This window comes from Vipera ursinii (genome assembly GCF_947247035.1).
Source record: "Vipera ursinii genome assembly, chromosome: 9".
NCBI lineage: Eukaryota > Metazoa > Chordata > Lepidosauria > Squamata > Viperidae > Vipera > Vipera ursinii.
The window spans coordinates 19,003,875-19,025,271 of NC_139523.1; the positions used below are offsets into that span (position 1 = coordinate 19,003,875).

Below are 21,397 nucleotides of genomic sequence, written 5' to 3' on the forward strand. Positions count from 1 at the left end.
AGGAATAAAGGCACTCCTTTCCAAATGCTCTGATTTTTCAGGGATTGAAGGTACATTGAAATATCAGAGATGGTCATCCTGTGGAGTCATCAAAAAAGGAATAACGATAGGAGAGGACTTTCATTATTTTCTGCTTGGATTCTCCCTCTAAAATGATAAGTCCCTATAAACCAATGTTTCTCAACCCTTTAAGGTTTGTGGACTTCAGCTCTACAGAAATGCCACAGAGATTGGGATAAGTATGTTTTTGTGGCATTAAGCTCAAAGTACATTTGGACGAAAGAGCCTAATGCTGGGAAAGATTGAGGGCAAGAGAAGAAGGGGACGACAGAGAATGAGGTGGCTGGATGGAGTCACTGAAGCAGGAGGCATGAGCTTAAATGGACTCCAGAAGATGGTAGAGGACAGGAAGGCCTGCTGGAATCTTGTCCATGGGGTCACGATGGGTTGGACACGACTTCGCAGCTAACAACAACAACAACATTTGGACGATGGATTTGTCATTTGGTTTTCATTTATCAGAATCAACCAAGCTTGAACATCAATCACTATAATCTTGGGGAAATGTTACTGTTCAAAGCACAATGATAAAGACGATACTCTGTGATAATGCTACACATGTTTATTTGTAAATGTTTATTCTGTAGCGGGTCCAGTGTTCACAATTAAGAGGAAATTCCCCCAAATCAGTATAATTGCTGGAGTCCTTTGAAGAAATCTGCAGTTCCCCATTTGAACCTCGATTGGGAAGAAAAATTATGGAAGCTGGAAAGACAAAGAGTTATGGATTTTCTTCTCACAAATGTAGTTGCTGGATCTAGTAAAAAAATGTGTGAAAATTAAATCCTTGGCCAAAAAAGAGTATGCAGTCAGCTTTTACCCATCCATCATAGCAGGCAGCTAATATTTCAAAATGTTGCCTTCAACCTCCCCTTACCCTCAGTGTCAATGACCCCAAATAATCCACATATCAGAAAGCAAATAATTATAAATCCTGGGAGAAATCGGCACAATTTATCTTTACTAAAGCAAAGAGTACCTTCCATTCTCACTAGCGTACCTTTGTGTAGGGGGATGCTTTGATTCAGATTTCCTGGAAAAATTAAAACGGAAAAGCAATTTGGCACATGCTAAATCACTGCAGCGTTCATTCTCTTGTGGATGTTACTAGGAAAAATGTATTGTTTAATTGCTGCAATAGGTGAAACGGGGAAGAATTGTAATTGTATTCCAGTACTGGCTAAACTGATTCATCCCTAGAATATTCTGCAGAGAAGCCTGATTCTCTACCTGTACACATATTAACCTGTTTCTCTGAAAATAAGACCCAACCAAAAAATAAGCCCTAGCATGATTTTTTAGGATGCTCGTAATATAAGCGTTACCCCCAAAATAAGCCCCAGTTAAGATCGTTAGACCGTCAGACACATTTAGAACTGTATTTCCCTGAAAATAAGCCCTAATGCATCTTTTGGAGCAAAATTAATATAAGACATGGGTTTATACCTATTGTTCAACTACAGTAGCCCAAAGATATTTCCCTAGGAACAGAAGTGATATTACTCACTAGCTCAGTTGTATCTTTAGGAGACTAAAAGAAGAACAGATGTTGCCTGTATACCAACATAGCCCAAAAGATATTTCCATCAGAAATAATTTGTTGCAGAAGTCTTAAATTGTCCTGGGGATGGCTAAGAATAAAGCCCAGCAATAAAGCTCAGAATTGCCAAATTTACATACTTACCTGAACTCTGGAGGCAGAAGTTTCTTTGCCAAGGTTACCAGTTGTTCCAGAGGCAGCAGATTCGGGTTCTCCAGAGGCAGGCAATGTGGATGTATTAGGAGACTGAGCAGCAGATGAAACAGAGGAAGCAGAGCCAGGTTGCACCAAGGCAGCAGGGGTACCTTTTGCTGAGGGAGCAGGGGTAGGTTGTGCTGAGCGAACTGGGAAAGGTTGTGCTGAGTCAGTATAGGCATGTTGTGTCAAGACATCAGGGTCAGGTTGTGCGAAGGCAGCAGGGGTATGTTTTGCCAAGGAAGCAGGGGTAGATTGTGCCAAAGGAGCAGGGGTAGGCTGTGCTGAATTAACAGAGGTATGTTGTGTCAAGGGAGCAGGAGTATGTTTTGCCAAGGCAGCAGGGGTATGTTTTGCTAAGGGAGCAGGGGTAAGTTGTGTAGAGGCAGCCAGGTTAGATTTCACAACAGCAGTGGGTGCAGGTTGTGCAGAGTTAAGACGGACACGTCGTCTAGTGGCAGCACGGTTACGTTGTGTCCTGGTAGTACGGTTATGTTGTGCCACAAAACCATGGGTATGTTTTGCTAAGGGAGCAGGGGTAGGTTGTGCTGAGTGAGAAGAAGCATGTTGTGCAGAGGCAGCAGTGTCAGACTGTGCAGAAGCAGAAGGCGCACGTTTTGCTAAAGGAGCAGGGGTAGGTTGTGCTGAGTCAGAAGAAACATGTTGTATCAAGGGAGCAGGGTCAGGTTGTACAGAGGCAGCAAGGTTAGGTTGTGTGGAGGCAGCCATGTTGGGTTGTACAGCAGCAGTGGGGGATGGTTGTGCAGAGGCAGGATGGACACTTTGTGCAGAGGTAGGACGGACACGTCGTTTAGAGGCTGCACGGTTACGTTGTGTCCTGGCAGTACGGTTACGTTGTGCCACAGAAACATGGGTATGTTTTGCTGAGGGAGCAGGGGTAGGTTGTGCTGAGTCAGCAGAAGCATGTTGTGTCAAGGCATCAGGGGTCTGTTTTGCCAAGGGAGCAGAAGTAGGTTGTGCTGAGTCAGCAGAAGCATTTTGTGCAGAGGTGCCAGTGTCAGATTGTGCAGAGGCAGTAGTATGAGATTGTTCAGTGGTAGCAGGGTCAGATTGTGCAGAAGCTACCAGGTTAGGTTGTACAGCAGCGGCAGTGTCAGATTGTGTAGAGGGAGTAGGGTTAGGTTGTGCAGAGGCAGCAGGCTCAGGTTTTGTAAAGACAGCAGGGTCCGGTTGCACAAAAATGGAATGGGCATGTTGTGCAGAGGCAACATGGCCATGTGGTCCAGAAGTAGAAACAATCTGTTCTCCAAAAGCACCAGAGGTACGCTTTATCAAGGCACCAGTGGCACGCTGTGCAAAGAGAGCAGGGGAACGTTGTGCAAAGGCAGGAGGGGCAGATTGAGTAGGGAGAGACAATGCAGAACCACCAGAATACTGAGCACTATGAAGAGCAGAAGGAATAGACCCAGTTTGTAGTTGGGCAGCAGAGAGAGATTGTGCAAGGAAAGGTTCTTGCGGACGGGAACTATGATAGTTATCAATGACAGATGGATTCCAGTGTTTAGACTGTTGCTGCAGAACAGAAATAAAGAGAATAAAACCGCAAGATATAGTAATTGATGTCAATTGTTTTCTATAAAGCTCATTTTAAAAAATCCACCAACCATACTGGAGCCTGTGAATGTTTCTCCTTCCAGTGGCTGTCCAGCAAAGATGGGTTACATAAATTTTCCTCTACCTCTTTTTCTACCGTTCTACAGTGGTGGGTTAACATTACTTCCTGGAACTACCGGGAACTTGTATCCTAAACATTTACCAGTACAACTGACTTCCACTGCATATTCTAAAAGTTGGGACTATCCCCAAATGATTCCATCTGGGCTCCCGTAAATAACAAACCACCAAGTGTAGCTTTAAAGAGGGACAGGCTTATCACAACACTAACTCTGAAGGACTTAAATCCGCTTCATTGAAGGGAGATGAATATATAGAAAACATAGGGAAATTTAGTCTTCTGCAAGAGTTTGGATTTTGGGACTGTCAAGGAGGACAGATCTGCCTCTCCAGCCTTTCCCAATTTCCTTCCAGCTAACAGATGCTTCCAACCTCCCTGCTCTGGCAGGAAAAGCTCTTATGAATGATTAGCTGTGCTTGGCTAAATAGGATTCAGGATCTAATACGACTGTGGTTCTAGAATCTATGGAGTACCGTAGCTGTGGTGTGGTGGAGAAGTCAAAAAAATGGTTGTAATTATTAGATAAGAGAAGAGGGGAGCTGCATAATTCCCCTTGTAGCTGGGGAATTTGGGGAGTTGAAGTCCACATATCTTAAAGTTGTCAAGGTTGAGTATTACTATCTCAGAGCAACAAAATTCCTTTCAATTTCACTGCTCATGTCTGCTTATACAAAATTCAAAATTGCATACATTGGAAGTGATGTCCATGACATAGGACACAACTATAACAATTTGGGGAAAAAACATACTCACTATTCCAGAATAGTCAGGTGAAGCTATTCCAGGATACATAGAAGAGGGTGGATAGTAATGAGGGACAGCAGACCCAAATGGTTGTGTGGCGACAGGTAAAGATTGTTGAGCAGTGCCTACATCAGAGTAGTCTTGAAGATAACTAAGGTAGCCTTGGGGATAAAATGGGAAGCCTTGAGGATAAAAAGGGTAGCCTTGTGGTAAACCAAGATAGCCATATGTGGGTACAGAAGGTCGGCGATACTGCAGAACAAAACAATCAGAACAGAGAAAATCCAAATCGAGTCACTAATCTCAATTGTTTCCAACAATCATCATTAAAGAAAACCCATCAACCTTACAGAAGCCCATGGACGTATCTCCTTCCAGAGGTTGTCCTGCAGAGATGAGGGACAGGACTTTTCCCCTGTCCCAGGACATGTCTCTTTCTGCCCTCCAACGGTGGTGGATTACAGTTCCCAGCAGCATTGCATCCTGGAGGTGCCTGGAACTTGCACCCCAAATATTTACCAGGTCCAAAGAATTTCCGCAGCATATTTTAAATGTTGGCCTTACTCTCAAATGGTTCCTTCTGGCCTCCTGTAAACAATACATACCTAACAGTGAACTTAAAAAGTGTCAAACTGATCACAGAGCTAACCTGGATATGACTGGATAGAAAAAGTTGAGAAATTAAATCCTCTTCAAGAGTTTGGATTTGGGGGCTATTGAGGGAAACAGAAGTGGACCTCCAGCCTTCCCCAACTATTCTCCAACAAACAGATACTTCAAATTCTCCTGCCCTGATAGAAAAGACTGTTATGAGCTATATTTGGCTAAGTAAGAATGAAGGCCCCAGAATGGCGGTGATTCTGGAACATATTGTGAACCATAATTCTGGTCAATGGTTGAAATTACTAAATAAGGGAAGAGGGGAGGGGTAAATATTGTGTCTCATGCTCTGGGGCAATAAAACTGTGCGTATCTACCCTATGCAGCTTAGGGAGTTTCTCACTTTTGAAAAAGTGAAGCAGTGGTCCCAGGAGGCAGGAGGAGAAGGCTTCCTGCCCATGTTTTTCGTGGTTCACCATCCTAAGACGGCTTCTTCATCTTAACAGTGGCAGTGCCAACTCCATTGTGCTTGTTGTTGTTAGCTGTGAAGTTGTGTCCAACCCATCGTGACCCTATGGACAACGTTCCTCCAGGCCTTCCTATCCTCTACGATCTTCTGGAGTCCATTTAAGCTCACACCTACTGCTTCAGTGACTCCATCCAGCCACCTCATTCTCTGTCGTCCCCTTCTTCTCTTGCCCTCAATCTTTCCCAGCATTAGGCTCTTCTCCAATGAGTCCTTCCTTCTCATAAGGTGGCCAAAGTGAGTTTTAGCTTCAGGATCTGGCCTTCTAAAGAACAGTCAGGGTTGATCTCCTCTAGGACTGACCGGTTTGATGGCCTTGCAGTCCAAGGGACTCGCAGGAGTCTTCTCCAGCACCATAGTTCAAAGGCTTCAATTCTTTGGCGCTCAGCCTTTCTTATGGTCCAACTTTCACTGCCATACATTGCAACTGGGAAGACCATAGCCTTGACTATACACACTTTTGTTGACAGGGTGATGTCTCTGCTTTTTAGTGTGCTGTCTAGATTTGCCATGGCTTTCCTCCCCAGGAGCAAGCGTCTTTTAATTTCTTGGCTGCAGTCCCCATCTGCGATGATCTTGGAGCCCAGGAAAATAAAATCTGTCACTACCTCCATTTCTTCCCCATCTATTTGCCAGGAATTGAGAGGGCCGGATGCCATGATCTTGGTTTTCTTAATGTTAAGTTTCAACCCAACTTTTGCACTCTCCTTCTTCACCCACAACAAGAGGCTCTTTAGTTCCTCTTCACTTTCTTCACCATTTCTTCACTTCACTTCTTCACCATTTCTGCTAGCAAGCAACAGAACCAAAGGGGTTTTTTTTGGGGGGGGGAGGAAGAAAAAGGGCATTGTGATGCCATGTGTCCCATCTTGCTCCTGGACATTGTTGAATCAGTACTCTAAAGCAAGGGTCTCCAACCCCACTGGGCCACGGTCCAGTACCGGTTCATGGGTTCTGGCTGCACAGCTGGAGGCGAGCAGCAGGTGAGTGGGCAAATGTAATGCACTTGAATCATCCTGAAACCATTCCCCCCATGGAAAAAATGTTTTCCATGAAACCGGTCCCAGCTGCTCTAAAGTTTCTCTTAGGAGCCCAGCTGTTCCCAGGATTGTGTGCTTTTTTTTCTTCTTCCTGAAATAAAAAAACTACCATACGGCTTCCAAGTTTAATAATATAGCTGCCAGTGGTTCTTCACTCAAAAGCCCTTCATTGTTCCTCTAACCCAGGGGTAGGCAACCTTGGCTCTTTTATGACTCGCAGATTTCAACTCCCAGAATTCCTGAGCCAGCCACACTGAGGGGAAAGGGAGAGGTTTCCAAGCTAAGACATCCTGGCTCAGGAATTCTGGGAGTTGACGAGTCCACGAGTCATAAAAGAGCCAAGGTTGCCTACCCCTGGCCTAGGCCTAGGCCGCTTTATGACTGGTGGACTTCAACTCCCAGAATTCCTGAGCCAGCCATGCTGAGGGGAAAGGGAGAGGTTTCCAAGCTGAGCCATGCTGGCTCAGGAATTCTGGGAGCTGAAGTCCATGAATCATAAAAGAGCCAAGGTTGTCTACCCCTGCTCTAACCAAACCAATCTTGGAATATATTCATACTTTTCCCCCGTGTAGCTTACCCATTGCCTCCTCTGCTCAAAGACTTTTCTGCAGATTTCAACTAATTCCTAATATAAAGAAGGAAAAACAGAGAGAGTTACTTTGCATTGCATTTTCCTTCACCTGTCCTTCAAACTGGAGAAATGAAGCCATTCCTTCTACTACCTAACGCTCCCTTTGGCCTCCGGGAACCAATAAAAATTAAAGCTGTTCTTGGGTCCAACGGCCCTCCCATTGACTTCAAGGGAAGAACTACAGAGTTTGCTTGGCAGTGCTAGGCAAGTGACTTCCCTCTCAAGGGTGCTCTCCTCATGTCCCCTGTTCCTCACCCATCCAAATTCTAACCAGGTCCAACACTGCTTAGCTTAATATCTTGCTATTGTTATTCTAAATCATGGTGGGTTTCATATGTCTATAATACAAAGCCAAGAGTGTGGCTGTCATATTTCACAACAGCTTTAACACTTAATGCTATCCATGCATCTGACCCATATCTCTTCAACTTGGGGGTGGGGGGCGGGGGTAGGAATTAAACTTGATGCTTCTGTTCAGGAATACATCATTTCAATTGTTCCACCTGAAGGTTGTGGTCTGACATAGAAAGCAGTAAATGATCATAAGTATTTCCATATACTTACACCCCTCAAATGGATCTAGCAAACAAAAAGAGAGAGACACAGTACTTAGAAAGAACCTTTCACTCTTGTTTCATGGGAAAGCATAGAGACACACTGATGGAACATCCACAAATGCTTATGAATCAGGCAAAGTAATTGAAGTTTATTTTCATATTTGATTATACTTATCATCTGTGTATTTTTGCCTGCCATGAGAGAAAATGACTGGATCCCTCCATCGTCTCAAATATTGAACTTATATTTTGGAAAGAGGTCTCTGTGCAAAACCTTTTTCAGTGAAAGTCTTTGCATTATTTGATTTATGTAAATAAACCAGACATCTTTCAAATATACAGACAAATTCTGCTTGCTGCATGGTTGGCTAGAGCACAATTTTGGAAAAAAATTAGAGCCTCCATTGTTAGATGTGTAATATGAATAATGATATTTTTAATTTTTAATTTTTTAATCTGTTATTTCTTTTATCGTAGATTTTTTATCTATTTTTATACAATGTAGTAATGTATACTTTTAATAACACTCCCATTTGAATTGTTTGAATTTGGTTCTTTAAATAATCTTTTTGAAAGCAAATATATATTTATATTTATATTTATTAAATTTACACTAACCATAGGTAAAGGTAAAGGTTCCCCCACACATGCGTGCTAGTCGTTTCCGACTCTAGGGGCCGGTGCTCATCTCCGTTTCAAAGCCGAAGAGCCAGCGCTTGTCCGAGGACATCTCCGTGGTCATGTGGCCGGCATGACTAGATGCCAAAGGCGCACGGAATGCTGTTACCTTCCCACCGGAGTGGTCCCTATTTTTCTACTTGCATTTTGACGTGCTTTCGAACTGCTAGGTTGGCAGAAGCTGGGACGAGTAACAGGCGCTCGCTCTGTTACGCGGCACTCGGGATTCGACCCGCCAAACTTCCGACCTTCTGATCGACAAGCTCAGCGTCCTAACCCACTGAGCCACCACGTCCCTACACTAACCATACACTTATATTATTCAATGTTTATCTTCTCCTTCTGCTTGGAAGGTGATTGATCGTTAAATGTTCTACCTGATTCCTAAATGCTTCTTTTAGTTTGAAAGAAAGCTTCTTGAATTTTTGCAATGGGGCACATCTGAGATTCCAGAGCAAGCAGAAGCAAAGGGAACAAGCAAGCAAATTGGTAGAAGCAAGATAAGATACTCACCAGCTTTTCGGGTCTAAAGTAATCCTATGGACAAACACCACACACATAAAGACATAGAGTGAGGGGACAAATACTTTTCTTTCTGTCAATTTTTCCATAAAAAGTGAAAAAGCCTGCAAAGAGCATCTGAAAATCCTCTAATCTGGGAAAGGGCAGCTAAAGATGATGATGATGATGATGACGACAACAACAACAATAACAACAACAATGAAGTTGGAAGTGACCTTGGAGATCATCTAGTCCAACCCCCCTGCTCAGGCAGGAAACCCTACACCATTTCAGACAATTGGCTGTCCAGTCTCTTCTTAAAAACTTCCAGTGTTGGAGCATTCCCAGGTTCTGAAGGTAGGTTGTTCCACTGATTAATTGTTCTGTCAGGAAGTTTCCCCTCAGTTCTAGGTCGCTTCTCTCTTTGGTCAGTTTCCATCCGTTGCTTCTTGCCCTGCCTACAGGTGCTTTGGAGAATAGCTTGACTCCCTCTTCTTTGGGGCAGCCCCTGAGATACTGGAACACTGCTATCATGTCCCCCCTAGTCCTTCTCTTCAGTAAACTAGACATACCCAATTCCAGCAACCGTTCCTTGTACGTTTTAGCCTCCAGTCCCCTGGTCATCTTTGTTGCTCTTCTCTGCACTCTTTCTAGAGTCTCAACATCTTTTTTACATCGTGGTGTCCAAAATGAGAGGTGTGTCTCCCCAGCCCGCAGACCCTGCTTCATCCCAATGCACAAGGCAATGCTTCACAAAGCACCTACCTACCCCAGATTTGTGACCACCTAACCTTGAATGAGACCCTAATATTTTCATGGCCAGATTGTTGGGGGGGGTGGGGTTTCTCAATATAATACAAGCAGGCAAAGGTTATACTCACTGCTGAATCCAAGTGTCTAAAAGGCCACTGCAGAAAGAAGAAAAACATGGCTTTCATTCTGGACAAAATAGTTTTAATAGACATTTAAATGTATAAAAGGCAAACATCCATTCTCTCTGTCTCTCATATAAGCCTATACATGCACATGGGGCACATGGTGTGTGTGTGTGTGCATAATATTTAGGCCTGCAGATCTTTTTTATGTTTCAGCTATATAATAAGCTACATAAAATAAGCTACATAAGCTCATAGTTACTTTTAAGTGTGAGATGGGCAGCTTATAAATTAAATAATAAATATCTCTATACACACCCAAATGATTTGGGAGCAGGACTGAATGGGGTCCTAGGATTTTCAGTCAGGGCCACATATTTGTGTGTGGGGGGGATCTCTAATGGGTACAATGGGAGCAAGCAAAGGTTATACTCACTGCTGAGTCAAAGTGCCTAGGAAACCACTGCAGGAAGAACAACAACATGGATAAATAGTTTTTATAGTTCTTTATATAGGCATTTAAATGGTATAAAATGCAAACTTGCAGTGTCTCTCTCTCTCTCTCTCTCTCTCTCTCTCTCTCTCTCTCTCTCTCTCTCTCTCATAAGAATATACATATACACAGATGTATGATCATAATATTTATGCCACCAAATCTTTCTTATATTCCAGCAATTCAGACTTGTTTTTAACGGTGAGATAGGCAAGATATAAATTTAATAAATAGAATAATAAATTTGCATTTAAGACCCAAAGATAAAGAGACAAAGAACTTTAACAAATACATAAGATTTTCACAAACAATTACACATATTTAGAAAGACGCAGAGTGAAAACAGCAAAATATATAACGAGGCAAGCAGAAATTTCTTCAAATGCTAAACAAGGCTGCCAACTCTAAGAGCACACTTTATCCCCCCCAAAAAACCCCCCCAATATTAAGTTGCTAAAGAAAAAGAAAAAAAATAGAACCAAAATGTTCAAGTTTTAAAAGACCAAGATCTCCTCAAAAGGTAGTACTTTGTTTCAGAGTACAGTACAGTATAACCTCTTTATAAATGAGGAAGTAACTAAATATAGTAAACAAATATGAAGATGTGACTTCAAAATGGATAAAAACAGTATTTTGGGTTGTGGATCTGAACCCCAATGGTTTGGGATGCAGCGGAGAGAAATGTGAGCAAAGGTATGGTCAAATAGTCAAGATGGCAGCTATAGTGATCAAAACTCCATCCGTTATTTTATCTCTGTGAGCGTGTGTGTTTTATTATGCTTTGTGGGTTCTCTTGATAGTCACCAAACTCTCAACAGTGATCTTAATCCCACAGTAGTTCTAGGTAGGAAGTAATTGAAACAAAATTTGGGAACTTCAGACTATAAGCAGAGAGCCTATTCTTCAACAAAGGCAAAGAAAATAAAAGGGCATGCAAAAGCTCATACTTACAAATGGAGGGTGCCGTAGAACAGAGTTTCCAATATAAGCATCATCCCTGAAGCCAGGATTCTCCTACAGAAATTGAAAGATACATCACAACATTCTTTTGGCAACAAAGAGAAGGAAAAATCTGGGATGGGATTCTAAGGAGACTCACAACTAAATCCACTCTTATGGAGGACCTTAATCTCCTTCCTAGGCAAGGCTTATATTATAGGCATCCAGAATAATCCTAATAAAACAATGTTTACATTCTGCATTTTCTCTGAAAGCCTCTAAACAGTACATACAGAGGTTTGGCATGATTTTATCCTTACAGCAACTCTAGGAAAGATTGCTACAGGTGGCCCTTGGTCAGCAACTGCCTCGATGAATTATAGGAGTGGTTTAAAACAAACAAACAAAAAAAACCCAATCTGAGACCAGTGTCTGTGGTTGCAATTTTCATCGCATTTTTTCCCCCAGTCACAGATTTGCCATTATATGTGGTCAGTAATCACTGTCCTGTATCAAATTGTAATCACGGCCATGTGATTTTTTTTTTCCACTTAGCAATTGCTTTACTTGCAATTGGTCCCAATTACGGTCGCTAAATCAGGACTACCTGTGGTAGTTTTCACATTATTTTTATTTTAAGTAAACTCTGTTATAAGATCCTGCAGCAGTAAGGAGTGAAGTAGGGATATTCCAGATGTGTCTTCCTTCTCCGTCCTCAAGCAGTGTCTGTCTCAACACAATCCCCCAGAGCTACCCTTGATAATATACCTATCCCAGATGTGGGAGCACCTACTCCTGACTGGGACCTTAGGATTTTCAGAGCCAGATAGTTTTGGGGAGGTTCTCTTAAATGGGTACAATAGGAACAGGCATAGGTTATACTCACTGTTAAGTGGTCTAACAGACCACTACAGAAAGGGGGGGAAAAACCACAAACATTTAAACGCATAAAATACAAACTTATATTTTCTCTTTTATATATGCATAGACACACATGTGCATATACAGCTTTCCTATATGCATACGCATACATACAATAAATCTTTCCAATTCATGCCAAATCCTTCTGATATTTCAGTTATATAATAAATTATCCTTATTAAATTTTGCAAAAAGTAATAATAATAATCTTCTGGTCGTAATAGAATCATTGATGTGAATAAATGATTCACATCAATAAAATTCATATGTAATTGGATAAACCCACTAGATCCCACATTTTTTCAAAGGGATTTCAAATATTCAATTAGACCAATGATCTGTCATCAGTCTAATTGAATATTTGAAATCCCTTTGGAAAAATGTGGGATCTAACGGGTTTATCCAATTACATATGAATTTTATTGAGGTTAAACTGGATCTCCTTGGAGAAACTTTACCTGATCTCTATTGGTTATGTCTAAGATTTTAGTAGGATCCAAGAGTGAGCAATTTAGTCTTGGATTAACCCACACAAATGGGTTACCACTTTACCACCTCACAAGTTCCTTTTCCTAAAATTCTGGTTTCATCTCACCTGGGCATCTGTGCTGAGCACAGAAATCAACAATGCAGCACCCACGAAGGACAGCTTCATTTCTCTCAGCTTGAAGCCCTTGATGAGAAAGTATGGATCTTGACTTGAAGTATCAGCACAACCCAGTCCGCCCAAACTGAAAGGAGCAATTAACGATGCCTTCAAATTACCTGTAGAGAAAGGGTTGAAAGGTTCATTCACAAGGAAAGAGCTGGTGCCAAGTGAAACATTCCTCCACCTTCTCTCTCTCTCTCTCTCTTTTTAGTATGATCTTGACTTGCAAGAAAATATTGATGCAATGTCACCCTCTAATTTATCTGATAGCAAGTGGAGAGATTCTGAAAGTTCATGTATGACCTTTCAAAACCTTTATCTTATCTTTGTCTCATCTTTTGATTATCTTATCTTAGTTCCCATGATTTATTTTTATTCTTGGGGGGGGGGAAGAGAGAGAGAGAGAGAGAGAGATTCTTTTACCAACTTTCAGGTTTCTGAATTGTAGGATGGATAACTAGGTTGAGGAAATTCTGAACCTTAAAAAGGGGATAGGAAAGCACTACCTGGATTGCTTTAAAAGCCATGTTCAGAGCTCTGATTGATTGATTGATTGATTGACTGATTGATTGATTATTTGCTATCAAGTCAGTGTCAACTTTTAGATGCAACATAGATAGACTTTCTTCAGGACAATTGTCCCTAACCTGGTCCTTGAAACCTTCAATGTGGCATTAATCAGCCCAGAAACCAAGTCCATCCATGTTGCTAAAGGTAAAGGTAAAGGTTCCCCTGCACATGTGTGGTAGTTGTTTCCGACTCTAGGGGCCAGTGCTCATCTCCATTTCAAATCAGAAGAGCCAGCGCTTGTCCGAGGACGTCTCTGTGGTCATGTGGCCGGCATGACTAGACGCCAAAGGCGCATGGAACGCTGTTACCTTCCCACCGTAGTGGTCCCTATTTTTCTACTTGCATTTTTACGTGCTTTTGAACTGCTAGGTTGGCAGAAGCTGGGACGAGTAACAGGCACTCACTCTGTTACGCGGCACTCGGGATTCGACCCGCCAAACTGCCGACCATCTGATCAACAAGTTCAGCATCCTAACCCACTGAGCCACCACGTCCCTTCCATGTTGCTACTGGTCTTTAGCTTGTCTTTCCTTTCCTGATTAATAGAGCGGTCTTAACATGGGTGCAAGGAAGAATAATTTTAGCCTAATCATCTGTGCCTCAAGTGAGAACTCTCTTTTGATTTTTTTTTATTTTTTTGGATAATCTGTTTGTTTGTTTTTCTTAGCTGCTCATAGTCTTCTCAAGCATTTTCTCCAACACCAAAGCTCAAAAGTGTCAAAACTCCTTTTTTTCTGCTTCTTCAAAGTCCTTTCCCCCCCCCTTCCTTCTATAGAGTGTCACAGGAAATACCATTTCTTACACTAAACTGATCTTTGTCGGAATAGACACATCACAGGATCCAAATATGTTTTCGTTGCCCTTCACTGCTTCCATATTAAGTGCTAGGCTGTGGTAGATCTCTTGAATGCTTGTTCAACAAAGGATCATACCATTGATGGATAGCCATAAGGCACAGAGGCTATTCACCATTTCAATATTTCATGGTTAGTGGCATGGCTTTTTTTTGCCATAGAACGCTCAGAACGTAGTTCCGGCATCTTTTTTGGATGGAACCTTGTAGGATAGGCAAGGTGGGTTGTATGACATGTGTGAGTTCCAGCACAGAATACTCTAGAAATGATCAAATTCTCTGCTTTTCAGGCACCCCTATCTCTGCACTTTGGTATAGATTTCATATAAATAAATTCCACTTTCCCACTCTACCCCTAACTCATGGGTTAAACAATGAAGCTGAACAGTTATAACCTTCTTTTTTATTTTTTTTATTTTTGTAATTAAAAAGGATACCACATGAAGGAAAGTTAGAGCCCTGTGAGAGAGTAAAGCATGCTAAATTTCAAAGGAATTGATGTTTGGTTTTAGAATTTTGTTCCTTTAAAATGTTAAATTTAAATAGGATGAGCTTTGCAGTAGAGAGAGATCATTATGAGACAGAATTTCTAAGTAACATTTTTTTAAAAAAACTATTTTACTCCTTATGAAAAAAAATGGCACCTGTGGAATGAAATACACAGAACAAACTTTGAATAAATAAAGTTCAAAAAGGGAGTGATGCTGGTGGAGAAATAAATATGCTGCTTTCCAAATGCATTGATTTTCAGGGAATGAAGATACAATCTTCCAAGATTGCCAAATCTTATTTCAAACTCTCATGATGACTTAGCACCCTCCCAGGTGTTTGGGACCATGGGTGGATGGAAAGAAGACTTTTTGAAAGGGGTGTCGTGGACAATATCTGAAAGGGTCAAGTGTCTGCAAAGATGAGGCTACATTTCCCTGAAAACTGCAGTCAGATCATTATCCAGTTATTCAAGAAAAGGGGAGGCTTCCAGTTTGCGCTCGCGGCGCTGGCAGACGTGTGAGAGAGAGTGCTCTCCCTGCCGTCCCGTTTTTCTCTGTTGAAAGACCCTGAAAAGGGTCAAAAGTCATCCTGAAGGGGCGACGACTATGAGGAGGCCCTCCGGGTTATCCCAGAAGGGTGGCAGCCCTCCATTTGATCCGAAGCAGCTCCTTTGGACCGACGAAGAAAAGATCCGCCATTAACATGACCGATCATCAAGCCGTTTCCTGCCGAAAGCCAAAATTACTACCAACCACAACGAAAGCAAAAAGGAGGATTTGGGTGAGATCTTACCTTTCTCATTTCCCTAACTACTTTCCTGTGGGAGCGTCCTGAAAATTTCTTCCCCCCTTTTTTTTGGAAGAGTGGCGTCTGCTTACTTGGGGAATTAAAGCCTTAAAAGAAATGAGAAAACATAACTAAACTAAACTAAGTAACTAAACAACTGGATTTACACCTTTGGAATATCTGGGGTACCAAAAAGTTCTTATTGCTACCGGGCCCTATTATCCTATTTACTCTTCAAGCTGGAAAAAGAAAAAAGAAAAAAAATTCAAACTGAATAAAAGCCTTATTTGAGTATGGAAAAGATTTTACATGCTATTGAGGACATCTTGTGGTGAATCCTGGTATAGCAAGGAAACTTTCCTTTTATTGTGAGATCTGGCTGTAGCCCAGATTTGTCCTTGGATTATTTTTAAAGATAAGAATTTGAAACACCTGGTGGCGAAAACAACTTCTAGGAATAGTGGAGGTGGACATTTGTATTTAAACAAACAATATATGTATTTTTATATATGACAACTATTATATAATAAAATAGGGGAATTTTGGGTTACCCGAAAACTGAATATTATGGATACTAAAGGCTAATCCAGAGCACTGTAACTGAAATTAGGCAAAATTTAAAAACAGGACATGGATAAATATAAGTTAAAATATTTTGATAACTGTCTCAAACTGACCATGCTATAACTAGAAATGTATTAATTTGATTGTGATATTGTAATTAAGGGAATTGGAGAGGGAATTCTTACTGATATAACCTGGAATATGTACAAAAAGATTTTCTTATTGGACTTTTGATTACCCAACCACCAAGTTGCTTCATAAATATCTGGCTGTAAAATTGGAAAATTAATAAAACTTGTTTAAAAAAGGGGGGTGGGGAGACTGTTAAACTCAGGGCACGTCCTCTTCTCCTATTATTGATAAGGTACAATTACTTTTCTTGATCTATGAATCAAGAACGAGCAAGTCTCTCCTGGACATCAAATAAGAATGTAATTATTCACTTCTGCGATCAAAGGAGACAAAAGAGTTTTATATTCTGGAACTTCTTAAGTAGTTCAAAGTAATGTTGGGAATGCCACAAAACATGTTACGCCTATAAGAAACTCTGGTCTGTAGAAAGGTAACAGAAATGTGGGATAAATATGCTTGTGATATTAAGCTCAAAGGATACTTAGATAGTGGGCTTATAATCACATTTTCATTTACCAGAATCTACTAAGCATTGATGTGGCCTGAACTTCATTACAATATTGAAAAAAATGATAATTTTCACAGGACAATGATAAAGACAACATTCCATAATAATGCTGAACATATTTATTTGTTTTGGTTTTTTTGGAAGAGAAAACCAGTGTTAACAGTATTTACAATTAAGAGAAAGTGTCCTCAAATCAACAAAAAGAAATATTGCTGGAACCCTTCTCAGAAAAAAGTAGCATTTGATATGGAAGCCAGAAAGAGAAAGTGTTGGAGGGATGCTGTGGATTTGATTTTTGACAAATGCAGTCGATGAATCTATTTAAAAAAAAGCAAGAGTGAAAGTGAAAAATTGGCACAAAAAGGGCATGATCAAGGCAACTAATATTCCAGACTTTTGCCTTCAACCTCCCCTTTACCCTCCATGATAATAGTGCCAATAATCTACATCATCAGCCCCCAAACCTTTGGGGACCAGGGACTGGTTCCGTGGAGGCCAGTTTTTCCATGGACTGGAGGGTTCCTGGAGGACTGTGGACCATTGCTGGTCCACAGCACAGGTGTTGGGGACCCCTAATCTAAGTATTTGAAAGCAACTTGTTGTAAAGTCCCAGGGAGACATCTGCACACTGAACATCTCTATCAAAGCAAAGAGTATCTGTCATACTCACTGGCGTACATCTTCATACTTGAGATGCTTTGATTTACTTTAGCTGGAAAAATAAAATCAGAAAATCAATTCAGTGCAAAAATCACTAGAGTGTTCGTTCTATTGTGGACGTTCCAAGGAATTAGTATTGCTTAATTGCTGCCATAGACACAATGGAAGGTAGTTGTAATTGTGTTTCAATAGTTGCTGAATTGATTCCTCCCTAAAATATTTTCCACAGAGCAGCCTTTGGTTGATTTCAAATGGAGCAAGAGATATAAGCAAGGCAAAAGCACAGTCTACATGACTCTTCCATCCTCTGCAATTGCAGCCCTATCAATCCTACACATAAGCACTTGTGGAGAAGCCATCATGTGGGTATTGGCATTTAACTCCTGAAAAGCAAAACTTCCTGGTGCTGTTTGGAAGAGCTAAGCTGGCAAAGTCATTCCGAGTAGTAATTCCTAAGACAAACTGAGTGAAATTTTCAGAGCACGGGAATCAAAGCAGCAATATAGATTACCCTCACTTACCAACGGTAACTGGGATCAGATGCTCTGTTGCTAAACAACACGGTGGTAATGCACACGATCACGTGGCCATGCCAACTGATCACTGCGGTTGCAACAGTTCGAGTTGCCGTCGGGTCCCATGATCACATGATCATCATTGGGGACCACCTGCCTGCTTCCCCACTGACTTCATTGTTCCTAAGATAACAGCAAAGAGGGTTCACATAACTGTGGGATGCTGAAACAGCTGCAGTGGTGGGGATCCGTGATATGTAGTCCTCATTCAGTGCCTGCCCTAACTTCAAAGATGCGTGAATCTGTTGACCTTAAATGAGGAGTACCTTTTTTTTATTACCCACTGAAACAGACAGCTTACTAACAGTTATGTTCTCTGAAGGACTTCCTCCAAAACTTGTTATTTTTCTGCAGGGAGTAATGGATAGGCTAAAGCAGTGTTTTTCAATCTTGATGGCTTTTAAGATGTAGGTGTGTCAACTCCTAGAATTCCTCAGACAGAATAATGCCAAGCATTAGTTCTAGTGAAAGCTGAGCAGCCTAGAACCTTCTGTTTTGGCTAGCTTAATCCTACCGGTAAGTAGGGGAAAACATTCTTGATTTTTAGGCCAGCAGAACTTTCTTCACTTGCCCTCAAAGGAACAGGCCTTCAGAAATTGCATACTTTCATACTTACATGAGATTTAGAGGCAGAAGTTGTTTTGTATCAGCTGTATCAGAGGGTTGAGCACTGGATGGAACTGATGAAGCAGAAGGGGCTTGTGCAAAGGAATCAGGTGTTCCAGATGCAGACAGAGACAATCCAGCTGTATCAGGGGTTGATCACTGGATGGAACTGAGGAAGCAGAAGGGGCTTGTGCAAAGGGACCAGGTGTTCCAGATGCAGACAGAGACAATCCAGCTGTATCAGGGGGTTGAGCACTGGATGGAACTGAGGAAGCAGAAGGGGCTTGTGCAAAGGGACCAGGTGTTCCAGATGCAGACAGAGACAATCCAGCTGTATCAGAGGGTGGAGCATTGTATGAAAGAGGGGAAGGTGGTGCAGGGAAAAGTCCTTGGGGAACTGAATTAGGGTAGCTATATGAAGTAGGTGGGATTCGCATCGTTAGGCTGCAGAAAAGAAAAGAAAAATGGAAGAGAAATTGAAGACATAGTCACTGGTCTGATTTGTTTCCTACATGCCTCATTAAAAACACAAACCAACCACCAACCATATGAAAGCCCATGAGTGCATCTCCTTCAGTGGCTGTCCAGCAGGGATGAATTACATGAGTTTCCCCCTGTCCCAGGACACGTCTCTTTCTGCCCTCCTACATTGGTGGATTACAGTTCCCACCAGCATTACTTCCTGGCGCTGCCTGGAACTTGCATCCCAAACATTTTCCAGTACACCTGACTTCCACTGCAGATTCTAAGAGTTGGGACTATCCCCAAATGATTCCCTCTGGGCTCCCGTAAATAACAAGCCACTAAGTGAAGCTTTAAAGAGGGACAGGCTTATCACAACTCTGAAGGACGCAAATGTACGAAGGGAGCTGAATGCATAGAAAACCCCGGGAAATTTAGTCTTCTGCAAGAGTTTGGGTTTGGGGGCTGTTCAGAGAGCCAGATCTGCCTCCCCAGCCTTCCCCAACTTCCTTCAGCAAAGAGATGCTTCCAACCTCCCTGCTCTGGCAGGAAAAAGCCCTTATGAATGATCAGCTGTGCTAGGCTAAACAAGATTCGGGATCCAAGTATGACTGTGGTTCTAGATCATGTGGAGAACCATAGCTGTGGTCCAACGAAGAAGTCAAAAAATGGTTGAAATTACTAAATAAGAGGAGAAGGAAGCTGGATAGTCCAAATCACTGTAACTGTCATATCTAGGATCCTTCTAGAGCAGGATTACTCATTTTGGCAACTTTAAGATGTATGGACCTCAACTCGCAGAATTCCCCCAGCCAGCCATGTGGCTGGGGAATTCTGGGAGAAGTTGGGAGTTGAAGTCTAAACATCTTAAAGTTCCCAAGGTTGAGAATTAATGTCCTAGAGACCCAGGGGTAGGCACCTTGGCTCTTTTATGACTCATGGACTTCAACTCCCAGAATTCCTGAGCCAGCATGGCTCAGCTTAGAAACCTCTCCCTTTTCCCTCAGGGTGGCTGGCTCAGGAATTCTGGGAGTTGAAGTCCACGAGTCATAAAGCGGCCTAGGCCAGGGGTAGGCCACCTTGGCTCTTTTATGACTCGTGGACTTCAACTCCCAGAATTCCTGAGCAGCATGGCTCAGTTTGGAAACCTCTCTTTCCCCTCAGCATGGCTGGCTCAGGAATTCTGGGAGTTAGAAGTCCACGAGTCATAAAGCGGCCTAGGCAAGGGGTAGGCAACCTTGGCTCTTTTATGACTCGTGGACTTCAACTCCCAGAGTTCCTGAGCCAGCATGGCTCAGCTTGGAAACCTCTCCCTTTTCCCTCAGCATGGCTGGCTCAGGAATTCTGGGAGTTGAAGTCCATGAGTCATAAAAGAGCCAAGGTTGCCTACCCCATCCTAGAGCAACTAAAATCATATTCAGTTACATGACACATATCTGGTTATATAAAATTCAGATAAAATACACCAGAGAGTTAAAACCATGAAACAGAGGCATATTTTTTTAAGAGAATACACCATCTTGAAGCCAGAGCTATGTAGAACTGTAGTAAGTTAGGGAGCAATAAATAAATCTTTCCCTACAGGTAATCCTCAATGTAGAACCAGTAAGCAGCATCAAATCTCAAAAAAAAAAAATAGGGCCTAGATCCCAAGTTCCAATGGCTACTGTCTCCCGGCCCCAGAGTCACATCCTTACATTTTAGACGCTCAGCAACTGTGACTGTTTGCAACATCTCGCAGTCACATGAACCTGTTTTACAACAGTTTTGCTAGAACTGGGATTTATTTCAAGTTTCTGGCCAAAAAAAAAGCCCACTGCAAACAACCTGTTTGCTTAAACGACTGCAGTGTTTGCAACCTGAAGATGTGCTGTATGACTGTTGCATTTGGTTAAAAATCGCTGCAAAAAAGGCAGCGTCAAGTCAGGCCTGATCCACATGATGAATGACCAGCATGAATCATGACTTTGAATCCATGCTCAATGATGGTCCTATGTCAAGGACTACCTGCCTAGCTAGGATGCATCTGTAACAATTGGAGAGGTGAAAGGAAACAATAATTCCAGGTTTTGCCTTGGGTCTCTGTGAATGTAAGGAAAGAATATTTCGATATTTGAGGCCAGAAGGACCTTCTGCCACTTCCATATGAACAGGCCTTCAAGGGAACCTGTCTCACTTTCATACTCACTGTGCTGGAGGCAGGTGGGGCAGCAGGCAAGGTGATTGAGCAAGGATAGGTGAAGGTTGTTGAGGAGTACTTGCAACATTGTTGCTTTGTGAAGGAAGAGCGTAAGATTGTGGAGCAGGAGGATCAGAGAGTTGTGATGGTAGAGGAGCACTGTAGGGTGGTGGTGGAGCACTGTAGAGGTTGTGGAGCAAGAGGACCGTAGGGTTGTTGTGGTGGTGGAAGAGCACCCTGAGGTTGTGGAGCAGGAGCACTGTAGGGTTGTTGTGGTTGAGAAGCACTGTAGGGTTGTGGAGCAGGAGCACTGTAGAGTTGTTGTTGTGGTGGAAGAGCACCCTGGGGTGGTGGAGCAGGAGGAC

At 42.2% G+C, this 21,397-nt stretch overlaps 1 protein-coding gene and 2 long non-coding RNA genes across 9 annotated transcripts; 1 reads left to right on the forward strand and 2 right to left on the reverse strand.

The window, feature by feature from the left end:
• Positions 1–570: 570 nt before the first annotated feature.
• LOC310644664 (uncharacterized protein) lies at positions 571–12,909 on the reverse strand. Of its 7 annotated transcripts, none has more exons than XM_083369888.1 (9): positions 12,761–12,909; positions 12,592–12,669; positions 11,088–11,150; positions 6,979–7,026; positions 4,755–4,823; positions 4,245–4,487; positions 1,745–3,328; positions 1,061–1,093; positions 606–817 (listed from the first exon to the last, which is right to left on the reverse strand). In XM_083369888.1, the coding sequence occupies exons 2-8, from the start codon at positions 12,649–12,651 to the stop codon at positions 1,085–1,087; spliced, it is 2,076 nt and encodes a 691-aa protein (XP_083226014.1). In that variant the 5' UTR covers positions 12,652–12,669; positions 12,761–12,909; the 3' UTR covers positions 606–817; positions 1,061–1,084. The 7 variants fall into 7 exon arrangements, 6 of the variants coding, with proteins under 6 accessions (XP_083226015.1, XP_083226014.1, XP_083226016.1 ...); XM_083369890.1 differs by lacking the exons at positions 4,755–4,823; positions 6,979–7,026 and adding exons at positions 9,650–9,676; positions 10,080–10,106; XM_083369889.1 differs by having other exon boundaries at positions 571–765; positions 12,592–12,776.
• A 3,742-nt stretch (positions 12,910–16,651) lies between these two features.
• Positions 16,652–21,391, reverse strand: LOC310644143. Its single transcript, XR_014493229.1, has 4 exons — positions 21,042–21,391; positions 18,402–18,835; positions 17,221–17,262; positions 16,652–16,867 (listed from the first exon to the last, which is right to left on the reverse strand). It is a non-coding gene; the product is annotated as an uncharacterized lncRNA (long non-coding RNA).
• Positions 17,270–18,710, forward strand: LOC310644144. The gene is made up of 2 exons (XR_014493230.1): positions 17,270–18,501; positions 18,597–18,710. It is a non-coding gene; the product is annotated as an uncharacterized lncRNA (long non-coding RNA).
• Positions 21,392–21,397: the final 6 nt, after the last annotated feature.